At 42.7% G+C, this 17617-nt stretch overlaps 1 protein-coding gene across 3 annotated transcripts in view; it reads left to right on the top strand.

Annotated features, from left to right (window-relative positions):
• The window catches only part of HHIPL2 (HHIP like 2), a 56416-nt gene extending 38799 nt beyond the window's left edge, over positions 1 to 17617 (top strand). The window contains exons 8-9 of one of the 3 annotated variants that reach the window (XM_033935718.1): positions 4493 to 4575; positions 15828 to 17617. In XM_033935718.1, coding sequence (XP_033791609.1) covers positions 4493 to 4575; positions 15828 to 16081 — 337 coding nt within the window. In that variant the 3' untranslated portion in view covers positions 16082 to 17617. The remainder of the gene's footprint in view (positions 1 to 4492; positions 4576 to 15827) is intronic. The other 2 variants (XM_033935720.1, XM_033935719.1) reach the window with 2 other exon arrangements.

The raw sequence follows: 17617 nt of genomic DNA, 5'->3' as shown, positions 1-17617 counted from the left end.
TCAAGGTAAGGACATAATATCTTTTTCCAGTGCAATAGGTATGTCATTCTAGACAAGCGGGATGTACAAAAGCAGTCCCAGGAATCTAGGGCAGGCTGACTGCACTAGCCTGCAACAATGAGGAACCGAAAGCACAGCCCTCTCTTGCCGCAATGTCCATCCTGTAAAACTTTGCAGATGTGTGTACAGTGGACCAAGTTGCCGCTCTACAAATCTCCTCTGGAGAGACTGCCCTAGCTAATGCTCACGATGAAACTACACTTCGTCAAATGTGCCTTAACATAAACAGGGGACTGGTTCCTATAGATAATGTAGGCTGATGAACTAGCCTTATGAATCCATCTGGAGATCGTGGCTTTGGAAGCAGGTATGCCACGCTTAGGCGAATGAGTCAGTACAAACAGATGGTAAGAGAGCCTAAACTCATTGGTTATCCACTTGATAGCCAAAAAGCACTCTTCCAACAACTTAACTTCTTCAAAATGTGGTCCTTTTCCCTAGAGCCTGAAGGTTAGAATACAGGCAGACCTCCTGATTAACATGAAATGCTGAAACTACTTTCAGCAGAAAAGAAGGAACAGTGTGTAGGGAGATTCCAGTCTCCAAAACCACCTAGTGTCAAGTCCAAAAGGGATGCTTCTTCCAGGGGTTCAAACGGAGCTTTGGTGAGGCCTTTGAGAACCACGTTAAGGTCCCACAAAGGGAACAATGGCATGATCGATGGTCTAATGCAGAGAGCACCTTTCAGAAATCTGGTGGACTGGATGAGATGCTAGTGTAGGTCTACGGTCCCAAGCTCTGAAACAAGAGACCTAGCTACTTGGACCTGAAGCAAAGCCATGGTAAGGCCCTTGTCAAGACCCACTTGGAGAAAGGCTAACACCATCGAAACCACAGCTGAAAATAGCTCCACACGTTCTTGGGGGCACCAATTCTGGAAAGTCCTCCATGTCTTAGCATAGGCAGAAACTGTAGTTGACTTCTTATATTTGTAAAAGGTGGCAATTACCACATCTGAATATCCTTTGTGCTCTAACGCTTCGCGTTTAATAGTTTATTATTATTAGGATTTGATATACCGCTTATCAAGGTTATCTAAGCGGTTTTTACAATCAGGTACTCATGCCATAAGAGAAAAGCGATCCAGAGCCTCCATGCAAACTGGACCCTGTGAATGCACCTGCAGCCGGAGGCCGTGGCCTGTTAGAAGACACATCAGATCTGCGTATCATGGCCTGCGAAGTCAATCTGCAGCCGCCAGAACCACTCTTTCCTGATGATCTGTAATCCCTTAAACAAGCCAGCTTATCATGGGCAACCAAGGAATCCATTTTAGGCTGGCTAAAAAGCTGATGGCACTCCTGTGCCATAGGCTATGGCTGGGACATGGCTCTTGCTCCTTATCCTAAAGCACCCACTGTAGTCTCCTTGCGACCCTGGGCAGGTCACTTGGCACACCATTGCCCCAGGTACAAAACTTAGATTGTGAGCCCACTGGCATATAATGTATACAGTGCTGCATATGCCTAGTTATGTTATGTTAATCAGGTTTTCTATTCTGCCTTTACCTATTCAGTTCATTGGATTACATTACAAGAGGTTGAGTCAATTACCCAGGAACTTACAATGGACAGTTTGGCACGGACATTCAATAGGGTTGCTAGTACAGGTAGATCAGTACAACTATTAATACAGTTAGGCCATAGTTTCAAATACATAGTTATAATTATAGGTAGGCCATTGTTGGCTCTTTGTTTTGTCCCAGGAGTTTCACTAGAAAGTTTAGGAATGGTCTTTTACAGTTCCCATTTCAGTTCAGGGTTGGCTCCCTGTCTTGGTACAGAAATGTTTAAAAACATTTTCTGAACTTGAGATAGTGGTCACAAGATTGTAGTGTAAATGGTAGTTGGTTTCAGCAATTTGCTAATTGATATTGGATGGATAAGGTCATTTGCCTGGTAGACTTTATTGATGCATGTTGAGAATTTTCTAAGTGGAAAAGATTTCTGGTGGAATATCTGTTGAAGGCACCCTGGAGTAGAGTGGCCCACTCTGTTAAATAGTGGGGAGCATTCCCTCTCAGGATCTTAAAGGCAGTGATGCCTAATTTAAATTTGATCCTTGCAGTTATGGGTAGCCAATGTAGTTTCATACAGTAGGGCTGTAGGTGTTCCAATTTCCATAGTCCGTATATGAGTCTCACTGTAACATTTTGAACTAGTTGTAGATGTGCTATCAATGTTATAGAGCAAAGAGCTAGAGTTATGTTACAGTAGTCTAGTTGAGATAGAATTAGCGATTGCACTAAAATTTAGAAAGCCTCAATTTTGAAGTATTTTCAGATGGATCTTAGCTTTTTCATCACAAGGAAAGATTGTTTTATTATCAGTTGTACATGGCTTTTCATGGATAGGTGGTTATCAATTTCTACTCTTAAGATTCAGGATTGCACATAACATTGGGAAATAGATTAAAATTGAACATTGCTAAAACTCAAATTATGTTGTTATCATCATACCCAGCAGAGGATTACCCTTCTGAAGTACTTATTGCAGATGTTCTGGTACCAATTGCTAGTAAGGTTAGGAATTTAGGAGATATGATTGACTCAGATGTGTCAGGTGCAAAAAGTTTTAAGTCAGGTATTTTATAGACTCTGTATGTTGCGAAGACTGAGGGAATATCTTACTGAGGAAATTTTAGGAAGGTAATCGTGAGCCTCTGTTTTGATTATTGTAATGCTTTATTTCTGGGCATTTCATGGGATATGATACAGGCAGCTCAGAATGCAATAACAAGCCTTATTTGTGGAGGATCATGCTATGAATGCGTGACACCAGTTTTGAAGCAACTACATTGGTTGCCAATTTGTTAGAGAATTGAGTTTAAGGTCTTACTCTTGGTATTTAAGGTATTGAGAAACATCATATCTGTGATTATCACAACTAATTTGTAATTGTATCAATCATTCAGAGCTTTGAGATCAATGACCCAAGCAAAAGTAGATGTGCCATCTTTTAAAACAGTGAGATTGGAGCACTATCGCTTATCAATCTTTTTTTTCCCAGGAATCCAAAGTTCTAGAATGCATTACCGTTCTCTCTACGAACACTATAGGACATGAAGGAATTTAAGAGAGGTTTGAAAACCTGTTTCAGCAAGTGTATGTGGTCATGTGAATATTAACGAAGCAGAATGAATATGATGCAGAGTTATTTATATAATTGTGTGATTAGTTCACTTTGTGTATGTTATTGATTATATAAACATTGTTTTGTACACCACCTAGATTTGATAGATGGATTATAAATATTTTAGGCCCCCTTTTATTAAGTTGTGGTAGAGCGTTTTAGTGCTGGCCGGTGAGGTAAATGTTCCGACGCTCATAGGAATTGAATGACCATTGGAGCTTTTACCTCGAAGGGCAGCGCTAAAATGCTCTACTACAGCTTGATAAAAGGGGGCCTTAAATAAATAAAAATACTGCTTATGCTGATATTAAATGATAACCACTTAAGCTATTTTGCAGTCCTACTTGAAAGCTAACTTATCTGGTTAGGCGTTGAATACCAGTGCCTTTGTGATAGGATCACCATGTGCCATGATTTAAATGCTTTCTGTGGTCAATTTGTTGCTTCTGTGCTAGAATCAGTTTTCCTGATTTACTGTGAGGGATATTTACCTAGTTGTGGTAGGGTTTAATGTTTCTATTTTTTGACCTAGCAATTTCCTCTTTAACCTTTGTACAAAAAAATTAATGGTACCCAGGATAGGATCTGACACTTACCATGCTGGTCAGGGCTGGAGATGATGAAAAGGCCAGACTTCCCAACCTTTAACAGGGAGGATGTCTCAGCCATCATACAATGGCGACATCTAGTGGCTGGATATAGGACTCACAATTGTAGGGGTCTGTTAGAAGTCCTGCTGCATGATCCTGAGGACATCTGCTATAATGACTGGGCTAAGCAAGTTGATATTAGCCCTCCTGCACAAAATTACCAAGCCATGAATGACTTATGGCGGTTGCCACAGGCTTGAAAGATTCTATGGCAAGCCTTGAATGAGGTGGGTTGCCAGTGCTGTTCCCAGCCGTCTCAAAGGAGTGAAGGATTAAGTGGCTTGCATAAAGCCACAAAGAGCTGGTGTGAGATTTGAACTTGGCTCTTCTGGTTCCCAGGCTGCTGTCCTAGCCATTAGGTTACTCCTCTGCCCCCTATGTAACGAGGGGAGTGTGCAAAATAGGGAGAAAAAAAAAATCATTGCGTAGCTGTGGGAAAAGGCTTATCATTGCAGATCTCAGCCCTAGTTCCAGCTGAGCTGAAAGTCCATAAAACAAGGAAGGAACTGCTGCCCCCTTCTCTGAAAATACTCTTCATAGAACAAAGACAAATTTGAAGCCCCATCAGTCCACCCCATTTAACAGATGCACAGAACCACTGAGGCAGAAATGTAATTCCTAAATGAAATATCTTTAATGTGTGCTTTACAGGCGGGCACCTCCTGGGAAGTGTAAACACAAATTAATTCCAGTAAAAGTGAGGAGTAAACGCATACCATTTGTCCCAGAAGCAAGTAAGTTTCAATTTTATTTTTCCATGGCTCTGTACTGATTATAAACAAGAAGAAAAAACTGTGGAACTGATGATCTCGATGAAGTCTTTATTAGGACAAGGTGCAGATCAAAGACCAATTTAAAAAATACACGGAAAAAGATTTGTGGTGTAGACGGTGATTTGTGGTATAGACGGCATCGCCTTGATTACTTTTACACAGTAATTTGTTTTGCTCATTTTGCAATCCTTTACTTGTGGCTTTTAGCAGTACCGGACCCTGGAAGAAGGTCTTCCATGACCGAAACACAGCCCGTGTCGGGTCTATACTACAAATCTTTTACTGTGTATTTTTGTATTTTTTAATTGGTACTTTTATATTGGTTTCTTTGATCTGCACTTTGTTCTAATAAAGACTTCAACAAGATCATCAGTTCCACAGTTTTTTCTTCTTTTTTTTGTCTTGTTTTTGCTCTGCTGGTTTTTGTATGGAATTTCTGTGGTGGACTGTTTGTTTTCTGCTCTGTACTGATCATCTCAAACCGTCACTCCTTTCGTTTTCATTTGATAATTCAGTCATGTTAGAACATGGTTTTCCCACTTTTTATATTTGTATTTCACTTTTGAGGCACAAGAGAGTTGTAGACAATTGTTCCAATCTTGTGCAAATTTTAAAGTAGAGCCCGGTGCTGCTGTGCTGTTATCAGAAATCTCTGCTCTCTAATTCATCCATACCAATCCATGGCACAAATGAGAGAAAGACACACTCTTTATAAGCTACTAGCTGATGCCCCGGCGTTGCACGGGTATTTAATTATAGCAATAACATTGTAAATGGATTCAAATAAAGATACTTTATAGTGGTGAATGAAATTATTTTTTTACAGCTTTATAAAAAGTACAATATTCAAATTATAATATGAAATATTTGACAAAATGAATACAATACAACACACACAAAACTTGATTATAAACAACATTTTTAGTTTCACCTCCAGGAGCAAGAACATATAAATTCTTGGGTGAAGAGACCCCCAGAACATATCACCCCAGGTAGTGAGGGATCTGCATACCAAGTTTCGTTCAAATCGGTCAAGCCGTTTTTGATTTACTGTGAGAATGGCAGCTGTTTACATTTTTTCCATTGACATGAATGGGTGAAATATGATTTTCTGTTTGTAGCTCCGCCCATGTGTGCAGGTGGGCCGCGAGACCCCCAGAACATATCACCCCAGGTAGTGAGGGATCTGCATACCAAGTTTCGTTCAAATCGGTCAAGCCGTTTTTGAAGTACTGTGAGAATGGCAGATTTTTACTTTTTTTCCATTGACATGAATGGGTGAAATCTGATGTTCTGTTTGTAGCTCCGCCCACGTGTGCAGGTGGGCTGAGAGACCCCCAGAACATATCACCCCAGGTAGTTGGAATTACTGTGAGAATGGCAGCTTTTTACATTTTTTCCATTGACATGAATGGGTGAAATCTGATTTTATGTTTGTAGCTCCGCCCACGTGTGCAGGTGGGCCGCGAGACCCCCAGAACATATCATCCCAGGTAGTGAGGGATCTGCATACCAAGTTTCGTTCAAATCGGTCAAGCCGTTTTTGCGTGATCGCGGCACATACACACACACATACACACATACATACCTCCGATTTTATATATATAGATTCTCAATCATTCACAAGAAAATCAAAACATGAACATAAAACACTTAGGGCTCCTTTTATTAGGCCGCGGTAGAGGTTTCTACCGCGGTCCAGCTAGGTAACTGCTCCGACGCTCATACGAATTCTTTGAGCGTCAGAGCAGTTACCTTGCCAGGCCATGGTAGAAACCTCTACCATGGCTTAGTAAAAGAAGGCCTTACTTTTATATCAAATTTTGTTACAAAGGACTAACCTGTAGAAGGAATGGAAGAAAAAAAAAGAGAAAGATTGATGTTTCATGTCTATCACATATTCTCTACTGTCTTACACTGAGATATGCACAGTGAGTACATAAGTGTGGGTGTGAAGGAAGGGTGTGCAAAATATACACAATGACAGTAGCTGTGTGTTCTTTTACAATTCTCTCGGTATCATAGATCTAAGCAGTTATTGAACTAAAGTGCTTTCGTGCAGTTCAGCTCGAATCAACCTCTTCCAAGTCATTTCTAGGTCATTCCAAGTATTATTTGATGCTACTTCTCCAATATCATCCAGAAGAATTTCCTAACATTTCTCTTGAATCTACCACCCCCCAACCTCAAATTATGCTCTCCTTTCTCTGGAAAAGATTTTGTTCTATGTTAATACCTTTCAAACAACTGAATGTCATATCTCTCCTGTCCCTCCTTTCCTCTAGTGCAGTGGTAGGCAAACTCATTAGTCAAAAGAGCCAAAGATCAGCAGTACAACGATTAAGATTTCTTTTGAGAGCCATACCCCGCACTTGCTTATGCTACGATGGCTAAGTCAACCCGTCTGACACTCCACTCGCCCGCACGTAGTCGAAATTGATTTGTGGCAGAGCCTAGAGAATGACACGGGGAAAAATTTGTCTCCGTCCCTGAGAGCTCAGTCCCCGTCCCCGCAAACCATCTGATCCCATCCACACAAGCCTCGAATAGTTTTATACTGAACTTATTATATTAAAGTATAAAAAGAAACAATATTCTGTACAATTGTCAATTTATAAATCAGCGCCTTCTCCCCACTCTCTCTTCCCCATTTCCCTTCAGCATCCTCAGCCCACTCTCTCTCCATTTCCCTTCAGTGCACGCACATAAAAACAAGCAAGCTATTTTATATCATTTTTATTATATTCATTCATAGAAATTAAAGTCTAAATAATGCCAGTCACATAACAAAACATGATTTTACAAAAATAATTCCCTGCACAGTCAAGCCTGCAAGGATTACTAGATGTCTTTCAGCAGCTCCCCTCCCTCCCTCCCTCCCCTTTACCTTCTTGGCCAAGTCAAAATGATCTACCAACAATAAAATTTTAAAAAACACAAAGCACACTGTACACAGAGAAAATGTTAATTATCATTTATATTCTGCGGATTTTCAAAGAGGTCAAGGCAGATGACTTTATGCAATGTCACCTCAATAACAACTATACAAAAATAGACAAATATACCCCCTCCCTTTTTACTAAACTGCGATAGTGTTTTTTAGTGCAGGGAGCTGCGCTGAATGCCCTGCGCTGCTCTCGATGCTCAAAGGCTCCCTGCGCTAAAAACTGCTATTGCGGTTTAATAAAAGGGGGCCATAATGTAAAATATAGACAGCAGATATAAATTCTCAAAACGGACACATTTTGATCACTAAATTGAAAATAAAATCATTTTTCCTACCTTTGTTGTCTGGTAATTTCATCAGTCTCTGGTTGCACTTTATTCTTCTGACTGTGCATCCAATATTTCTTCCCTTCTTTCAGCCTCCTGTATGCTTCCTCTCCTCCCCCAACTTTTTCTTGCTTTCACCCTGCCCCTTCTTTCTTTCTCTGTCCATGCCCCCTTTCTTTCTGTATGTCTGCCTTTCTCTCTCTCCGTGCCCCCTTTCTTTCTTTCTTTCTCCAGGCCCTCTTTCTTTTTTTCTGTCTGTCTTTCTCTCTCCATGCCCCCTTTCTGTCTGTCTCCCTATCTTTCTCTCTCCAGGCCCCCTTTCTATCTGTCTCCCTGTCTTTCTGTCTCCCGTCTCTTTTCTTTCTTTCTATCTCCCTGCCCCCCTTTCTTTCTCCCTGCCCTCCTCCAAGCCATCGCCATTGGGGAACAGGCCGTTACCGCCGCCATGGAACAGGCCGCCACCACCGCCGGGGAACAGGCCACCACCACCGCTGGGGAATAGGCTGCCACCGCTGCCGCTGCCTTAGGGGAATAGGCCGCCAATGAGTTCTGAGCTCTCCCTGCTTCCCTTCCCCGTAAAGAGGACGCTGAAGCACCGGGCCGATCAACCTTCCCCACCCAATGTCAATTCTAATGTCGGAGAGGAAGTTCTGGGCCAGCCAGGTAACAACTGGCTGGCCCAGAACTTCCTCTCCTATGTCAGAATTGACGTTGGGTGGTAAAGGTTGGTCAGCCCAGTGCTTCAGCGTCCTCTTTACGGGGAAGGGAAGCAGGTTGGTCACCCCTGCTCTAACTAGCTGAGCCGTGAGCAGCACTCAAGTGGCTTGCGAGCCGCGGTTTGTCGACCACTGCTCTAGTGTATACATATTCAGGGCTTCCAGTTGCTCCTCACACGTCTTTTGGTGCAAACCTCCTACCATTTTCGTCACCTTCCTCTGGACCGTTTCAAATCTTCTTATGCCCTTTGCCAGATATGGTCTCCAAAATTGAACACAATACTCCACGCTGGGCCTCTCTTAACGACCTGTACATAGGCATCAACACCTTCTTTCTTCTACTGATTACGCCTCTCTCTATACAGTCTAGCATCCTTCTGGCAAAAGCCACTGCCTTGTCACACTGTTTCTTCACCTTTAGATCTTCAGACACTATCACCCCAAGGTTCCTCTCCCCATCCGTGCATATCAGCCTCTCACCTCCTAACACATATGGCTCCTTCTGATTTCTAATCCCCAAATGCATTACTCTGCACTTCTTTGCATTGAATTTTAGTTGCCAGATATTAGACCATCTCTCTAACTTTTGCAGATTTTTTTTCATGTTTTCCACTCCCTCCTTGATGTCAACTGTGTTACAAATCTTGGTATCATCTGCAAAAAGGCAAACCTTTCCTTCTAACTCTTCAGCAATGTCGCTCATAAACATATTCACAAAAACACTTTCACCAGAAGGAATATATGAAGGTATAATAAATAATAAAACACAAGCAGAAACCAATCTTAACGGAGGAAAAAGCCTCAGACAGGGGCCCACCCACCTCCACAATGGTGGAATAGCGGTGTTCGGGCGATCACTTCACTGGCACAAAACCTCCTATTTTGATGGTCTTAGCAATGTGTTTGAAAATTGCTTTCAAAGTTGAGTGGTATAGAAGAAGATAGTAATGACTTAACTTTCTCCTTTGTGTATTGGTACACCAACGATGGCCAGCGTTTCACTGTCAAGCTGCCTCAGGGTGTAATAAGTCCGATCACACTCTCATCCGGACACCGCTCGCGTCTCAAAAGATCTTTTGAGACGCGAGCGGCGTCCAGATGAGAGTGTGATCGGACTTATTACACCATCAAAATAGGAGGTTTTGTGCCAGTGAAGTGATCGCCCGAACACCGCTATTCCACCATTGTGGAGGTGGGTGGGCCCCTGTCTGAGGCTTTTTCCTCCGTTAAGATTGGTTTCTGCTTGTGTTTTATTATTTATTATACCTTCATATATTCCTTCTGGTGAAAGTGTTTTTGTGATTATTAGTGGTGTTCACCATATCCGAGTTTTTTTGCTCATAAACATATTAACAGGATTGGCCCCACCGATCCCGAGGGACTCCACTACTCACCTTTCCTTCCTCCAAGTGAATTCCATTAACCACCACCCTCTGGCATCTGTCCGTCAACCAGTTTCTAATCCAGTTCACCACTTTGGGTACTAACTTCAGCCCGTCAAGTTTGTTCAAGAGCCTCCTATGAGAAACTGTGTCAAAGGCTTTGCTGAAATCTAAGTAGCTGTTGAAAAGCAAGCAAGTCGTTGGTCCTATTGCGCCAACGGCAGCCATACTTGCAGGCTGTCTGTGGCCTGTGGGCCTTTTCCTCTGACTCATCTTGCCCTTCTGAACACAGGAAGTTGCATCAGAAGGGGCAGGACAGGTCAGAGGGAAAAGTTTGGTGCAGGCTGCAGGCAGTCTGTATGTATGGCTGGCACTGTAAAATCGAAGATTTATTTATTTTAAAAATTTCTATACCAGTTACAGCTAAATGGTTAACAAAATATACATACATAATTTTAAAACATAATAAAATAAACATACAAACAAGCCTTAAAATTCATAGCTAAAAAATACTAACATAGCTTTGCATAAAAACAGAGTTTAAGAGACATAGGGGTCCTTTTATCAAGGTGCGGTAGGGGTTTAACGCGCGGAATACCACGCATTAAACCGCCTGTCGTGTTAGTCGCTAACACCTCCATTGACCAGGCATTAGTTTTTTTGCTTGCCACGGAGGTTAGCGCGTGTTGAAATGTCCGACGCGCTAACCCCGCTAGTGCGGCTTGATAAAAGGACTCCATAGATAAAAATGTACTGTGGGCAGGGCCATGAGAGAAGGGAGGGATGCCAGACTGTGCATGGGAGGGAGGGGGCAGAAGGTAGGGAAAAAGGTATGCAGCACTCAATTATTAATCACTATTAATTTTTATAACTGTAATTCATAATCAGTGCATTAATTGTGAAGTTAATTGTGATTAACATGCAGCCCTAATAATTGCCTTTAGTGAAACCTGAGGGATTTTTAAATGCACATTATGACATAAATTCTCCAAAGGTCCAGATTCTATAAAAAATGCCTAAAGTTAGGTACCTGGATTGGCACACCTAGCTGATCAAAAGTGCCTAACTTAAATATTTAAAAAGCTTTTTTTTGGCGCCAATAAAGAGCAATTAGCAGCTCATAATTGGCAAAAATTAAAATGAATTGGGTCGTAGGTACCTAACTTGGTAAGTGCCTGTGACTCTCGGGTAGGTGCCTAGTCCAAGGTGCCTAACTGAAAGTGGGCGTGGTTAGGGGGTGGATCTTGGGCGCGTTTTCTGTGTAAATGCCTTAACTGGACTTAGGCGCCAGTATTTAGGCCAGGAAAACCTTGGTATAAATAGGGGGCGTTTAAGGTTTTTACGCCTAAGTCCACTGCTGGGTACAATTCTACAAATGTCCCCTAACTTAACACTATATCATGAGGAAACAGGTAGTATCAAATCATCAAAAAATATATATATAAATACAGTAAACCTTGGATTGCAAGTAACTTGATTTGCAAGTGTTTTGCAAGACAAGCAAAACATTTGATTACATTTTAACTTGATATACAGTGGTGCCTCACACAACGAACTTAATTCGTTCCAGGAGCAAGTTTGTTATGCGAAAAGTTCGTTATGTGAAACGCGTTTTCCCATAACAATACATGTTAAAAAAAATAATTCGTTCTGTAGCATAAAATATGCTAAGATGACATAAAAAAAGATAAATTTTTGGTTATTATTTTTATTTAGATACATCTAAAAACATAATTGTTTTTTAAAACAACACACATTTTTTAAATTTAAAGACAGACTAAGTAGAGTCTAATTTTACAGTGAGAGGGCAGAGTCTCAGCGGCAAAAACTGGGACTTAACTGTTCATTTTTTTTTTTTTTTCTACCGTGTTTCCCCGATGATAAGGCAGGGCCATCAAATAAGACAGCCCCCCCTTTTTAGAAAAAAATGTAAAATAAGGCACCCCCCCGCAAATAAGCCACCCACCGATACCTGCGCTTACCCGAATCGGGTGGTACGGTGGGTGACTCCGTGTGGTCCCTGGCACCCCCGACACGATCGGGGCAAGAGGGAGCTCAAGCCCTCTTGCCCCCCCGACTCCCCGACACGATCGGGGCAAGAGGGAGCTCAAGCCCTCTTGCCCCCCCGACTCCCCGACACGATCGGGGCAAGAGGGAGCTCAAGCCCTCTTGCCCCCCCGACTCCCCGACACGATCGGGGCAAAAGGGAGCTCAAGCCCTCTTGCCCCCCCGACTCCCCGACACGATCGGGGCAAAAGGGAGCCCAAGCCCTCTTGCCCCGCCGATTCCCCAACTCCCCGACAATATCGGGCCAGGAGGGAGCCCAAGTCCTCCTGGCCACGGCGACCCCCTAACCCCACCCTGCACTACATTACGGGCAGGAGGGATCCCAGGCCCTCCTGCCCTCGACGCAAACCCCCCCCTTCCCCCAACGACCCCCCCCCCCCAAGAACCTCCGACCGCCCCCCCAGCCGACCCGCGACCCCCCTGGCCGACCCCCACGCCCCCCCCAACCCCGTACCTTTCTGTAGTTGGCCGGACAGACGGGAGCCAAACCCGCCTGTCCGGCAGGCAGCCATCGACGGAATGAGGCCGGATTGGCCCATCCGTCCCAAAGCTCCGCCTACTGGTGGGGCCTAAGGCGCCTGGGCCAATCAGAATAGGCCCGGGAGCCTTAGGTCCCTCCTGGGGGCAGGGCCTGAGGCACATGGTCGGGTTGGGCCCATGTGCCTCAGGCCCCGCCCCCAGGAGGGACCTAAGGCTCCCGGGCCTATTCTGATTGGCCCAGGCGCCTTAGGCCCCACCAGTAGGCGGAGCTTTGGGACGGATGGGCCAATCCGGCCTCATTCCGTCGTTGGCTGCCTGCCGGACAGGCGGGTTTGGCTCCTGTCTGTCCGGCCAACTACAGAAAGGTACGGGGAAGGGGGTTGGGGGTGTCATGGGGGTCGGCCAGGGGGGTCGCGGGTCGGCTGGGGGGGCGGTCGGAGGTTCTTGGGGGGGGGCGGTCGTTGGGGGGAGGGGGGGTTTGCGTGGAGGGCAGGAGGGCCTGGGATCCCTCCTGCCCGTAATGTAGTGCAGGGTGGGGTTAGGGGGTCGCCGTGGCCAGGAGGACTTGGGCTCCCTCCTGGCCCGATATTGTGTGGGGAGTTGGGGAATCGGCGGGGCAAGAGGGCTTGGGCTCCTTTTTGCCCCGATCGTGTCGGGGAGTCGGGGGGGCAAGAGGGAACCAGGCGGAGAGAGGGCAGTTAAGCGCAGTGCCTGCGCGGAAGGATGCAGCTCGGGCGACTTCGTTGTGTGAAACGAAGTTCGTTGTACGGATCAAGACATAAAGTTCGTTGTGCGCAGTGTTCGCTGTGCGAGGCGTCCGTTATGCGAGGCACCACTGTACAAGCAATGTCTTGCAATACAAGTACATACAGTATACACACATCACAATTGAGCGATGGTTCTTCTCTCTCTGACGCTGCAGTAGTATAGTGACTGTTCTAAATGAGCGAGGTCTTGTAATATGAGTACATACAGTATACATGCGTTGTATCATCACAACTGAGCCGATGGCTCTTCTCTCTCTGATGCTGCAGGAGTATTTTGACTGTTGTAAACAAGCAAGGCCTTGCAATATGAGTACATACAGTATACACGCGTAAGATCATCACAACTGAGCCGATGGTGCTTCTCTCTCTGACACTGCAGGAGTGTAGTGACTGTTCTAAATGAGCGCGGTTTTGCAATATAAGTATGTATAGTATTTTGTATTAAAGTTTTGGGGTTGTGGAATGAATCATCTGAGTTTTCATTAGTTCCTATGGGAAAATTCGCTTTGATATACGAGTGCTTTGGATTACAAGTATGCTTCTGGAACGAATTATGCTCGCAAACCAAGGTTTGACTGTATATATATATTTATAATCAATAAACTTAATGTGAACATAAATGTACTTTCTTAATCCACATGATCAAAAAAATCTGTTCCAAGAGTTTCGATTGAGAACAGCGCTGGGGTCCGGTTGGACAGATAAATGGGACCTTACACGTTTGAATATTCATTGGCAAAGTATTCATTTTCATTGTCAATGTTTTTTGCTTGACTTCAAAAGATTAAAAAAATACTTTTACAGACTTAAAACACATTAAGAAAGTTCTTCAGAACAATAAGAATAAAGTTTATGATAAATAGGGTAGGTGGGGGAAGAAGCAAATGATTATAACAGATGAGGATCGGTGAAGTGGGTACTGGAATAGCGGAAGCTATGAGAGACCCCATGATCCCTTTCCAGTCTCAACTCTGATGCTTCTCTCCCAAGTGCTAGTTTATAAATATTAATACTGTATAATTATAAAATAAAACAGTAACTCTTGGAACAGTTGTTTTTTATAATGTGGATTAAGAAAGTACATTTATGTTCACATTGAGTTTATTGATTATAAACATATATATATTTTTGATTATTTGATACTACCTGCTTCCTCATGATACATGCTTATTTCAGGGTAGTTGATATAGGAGTAGATAATATTTTATAGTTTAAACCTCCCACATTTTTTATTACCTAACTTAAGACTGACATTTATTTAAAACGCTTATACCCTGCCTATAGCTAAGCGGGTTCCAACATACATACATAATCATAAAATATGCATACATAATCATACATAAAACATACATACATAATCATAAATCATAAAACTTTAAAACTTACATTAAAATAGTATAAATTTATTTTCAAAAACATTCCCTCCTATTTATTTTCCACCAATTCTTCATTTCTCAATAAGCAAAATCCATTAGTGGATTTGAGGTGCACGGCTGCGGTAGTGGGTAGACCCCTAACGAAACTTCAGTGAAACATGTTGGGTCTTACCGTTCAGTCTGTATGAAAAACAAGATTTCACCATTACTAAGTTAAGTAATAACACACTAAGAAATGCATGGTATTTAAACTTTGAAGAGACCGGTGAGGATTTCACTGCTTGTATTCCCCGTATATACACCGTGGTGGGATGGAGGAGTGGTGGTTCTGAGGTCTCATAAAAAGACAAAAAAATGTGTTTTCTAAACATTATGAACATTCAGTCAAATTAGAAACTGGATTTGAAAGATACATAGTTAAACACCTTAGAAACAATTCTAGTTTAATTGGTCAGATTTCTAAGGAAGTAATCAGCCTTTTTACACTTATTTTAAAACTTTCACACACAAATTTGTGCACACAACTTTGGAGAATTAGGGTGTACATGTGCAAAAAAAAGATCCCATAAGTCCTACAGAGATAATTTTGGCTTGCTGTGAGAAAGGCTATGAAAATTTAAATAAATCAAGACTTTTTGGTTTATTGTTCTTAATTATCCTTTGAATATTTCTATAATCATTCTTTCATGTTGAAAATGCAAAGTATATTGTACAAATCAGTGACAGAACTTCCTACTTTTATGTTAATTGAATTATGACATACATTTTTTGAACAGCAGAATGTGAAAAATTCACAAGAGTGTGAAAACTTTTTGCATGATACTGTGGGTTCCTTTTAGAAAGCCGTGCTAGCAATTCTGGCATGGCAGATGCGATGAACTGAATGTGTTTCATCACATTTGCCATGTTGGAATCGCTAGTGTTGCTTTATAAAAGGAGCCCTGTACTGCTTGATCTCATCTCTCCCACATTATTTCCTCTGCCCTCCCCAATAACATCCTCAACCCCCCCTCCCCCACATTACACTCTGCTCTTTCAGACAACAGCTAATGATCTCCTTTTCATTTTCTGTAACACACCTGAGGCTTGTAATTGCATTTCTTTGGAAGACTTCAAGCAGAAAAGCTTAACTGAGATTTTTATTTTCCCCAGGGACTGTCACCGAAATACTTGCGACACTTGTCAAAGCCCCAAAGCCACAGTCATTACAAAGACCACAGCCAAGGAAGAAGGCTCCTCTGAAGAAAACTGCATCCTCAAAGCAAGGAAAAAAAATATCTTCTGCATGGGCTGACAGCATCAAACCTGCACCTACTGACATAAAACGTCTCTCAAGAAAGCTAGTAAGATCCAGGAAGAAGGCCTCAGCCAATGACAGCCAGAATACCAGAGCAAAAAGACCTTGATCCAATGATGAGCCTAATATTAGAAACCAGCCAAAGATCACTTACCACTCCTTTGGTCAAAGTGCTGAGGCTAACAACAGCTCCTTCCCAAGAGAAGCCTGAAAAGCCCTGTCCCAGAGTCCAAAAAGTCACAACCCCAGAGAAAAGGAACTAAACCAAGAAACAAAACATAAAAAGAATCTGAAAAGTAAGGGTAAGGCAGAAAACAGACAGAAGTAACAAGGAAAAACAGCATATAAGCATCCTAGTAACACAGAAACTGACGATAGCTAAGGGTCAACAGGTCCATCCAGTCTGGTGCAAAGCCTACCTAACCTCAGGCCTCGATTTTGCATTCTTCTCATCTAAGGATCTTCTCCACTTATTCTTTCTTGCTTTCTGGTGCACCACAATAATTAACTGTGCTAATGGCTGTTGTTTTCCAGCTCGTACTTCTGATGTCAGCAAAGGCCTTCCCTGATAATTTATTTTTATCATTTTGAAGCAACAACTGTCCCGTTGACAAAGCATTAAAGGGGGACTTTTTCCAATATGCCAATCAATTAAAAATATACACAGGGAGGGGGGCATCTTTGGAAGTTAGTGCGCGCTAATGCGGTTGCATGCACTAACGTGCTTGTCACTCTTTCATGATTCCCCACCCTCTTAATTTGCACCCCACACAAATCCAGTCAAATTTTTAAACACAAGCCCCCAAATTTTATAAAGTCTGCCTAAAGTTCGTCGACTACATTGGCGTGCCTAGCTCATGTAGGCGCCTATCTTAATTGATTCATAGGCTTGATTGGTGCTGCTAATTGGCACCCAACTCATAATTGACGTGAATTGAATATTAGGCGCTCAACTTGGTATAAAAGGTAAGTGCCTTGTCCAAACGCTTATCTAAAAGTGGACATAGTTAGGAGTGGATCGTGGCTATTTTTTTCCAGTTATGCACATAATTACAGAATTACGTGCGCCTAACTTAGGTGCACGTAATTCACGTTAAAGCATTTTCTTGTAAATTTTCTTCTTTTCTCCCTTTAATTTAGGGCTCCTTTTACTAAGGTGCGTTAGGGCATTAATGCGCGGAATAGTGCGCGCTGAATTGCCACGAGCGCTAGATCTTAACGCCAGCATTGAGTTGGCATTAGTTCTAGTCGTGTAGCGTATGGTGTAGTGCACGGTAATATCCTGCGTGCGCTAAAAACGCTAGCGCACCTTAGTAAAAAGAGCCCTTCGGTACACCTCTCCTTTCATTAGAGGTCTAAAGAAGAACCTTATGCAAATGTGTGTTTCCTGTTTTAGTTGTTAATTGGTTCTATATTACTTGAACGAGTGTGTACTTGTGAGATTTCATTTGAAAATTGCAATAAAAATAAATTAAAAAAAAACAACAAACTTAGGTGCCCGCATTTAGGTCAAGAAAACCCTGGCATATATTAGTATGCCTACAACTACTACTGCATATAAATTCTATAGCACTGCTAAAAGTATGCAGCGCTATACATTAAACAGGTAAGAGACAATCCCTGCTCAATAGAGCTTAGTTAGTTA

The sequence above is a fragment of the Geotrypetes seraphini genome, chromosome 3, assembly GCF_902459505.1.
Source record: "Geotrypetes seraphini chromosome 3, aGeoSer1.1, whole genome shotgun sequence".
Taxonomy (NCBI): Eukaryota; Metazoa; Chordata; class Amphibia; order Gymnophiona; family Dermophiidae; genus Geotrypetes; species Geotrypetes seraphini.
The sequence above is the reverse complement of the archived record's forward strand: the minus strand, read 5'-3'. Positions and strand labels throughout refer to the sequence as shown.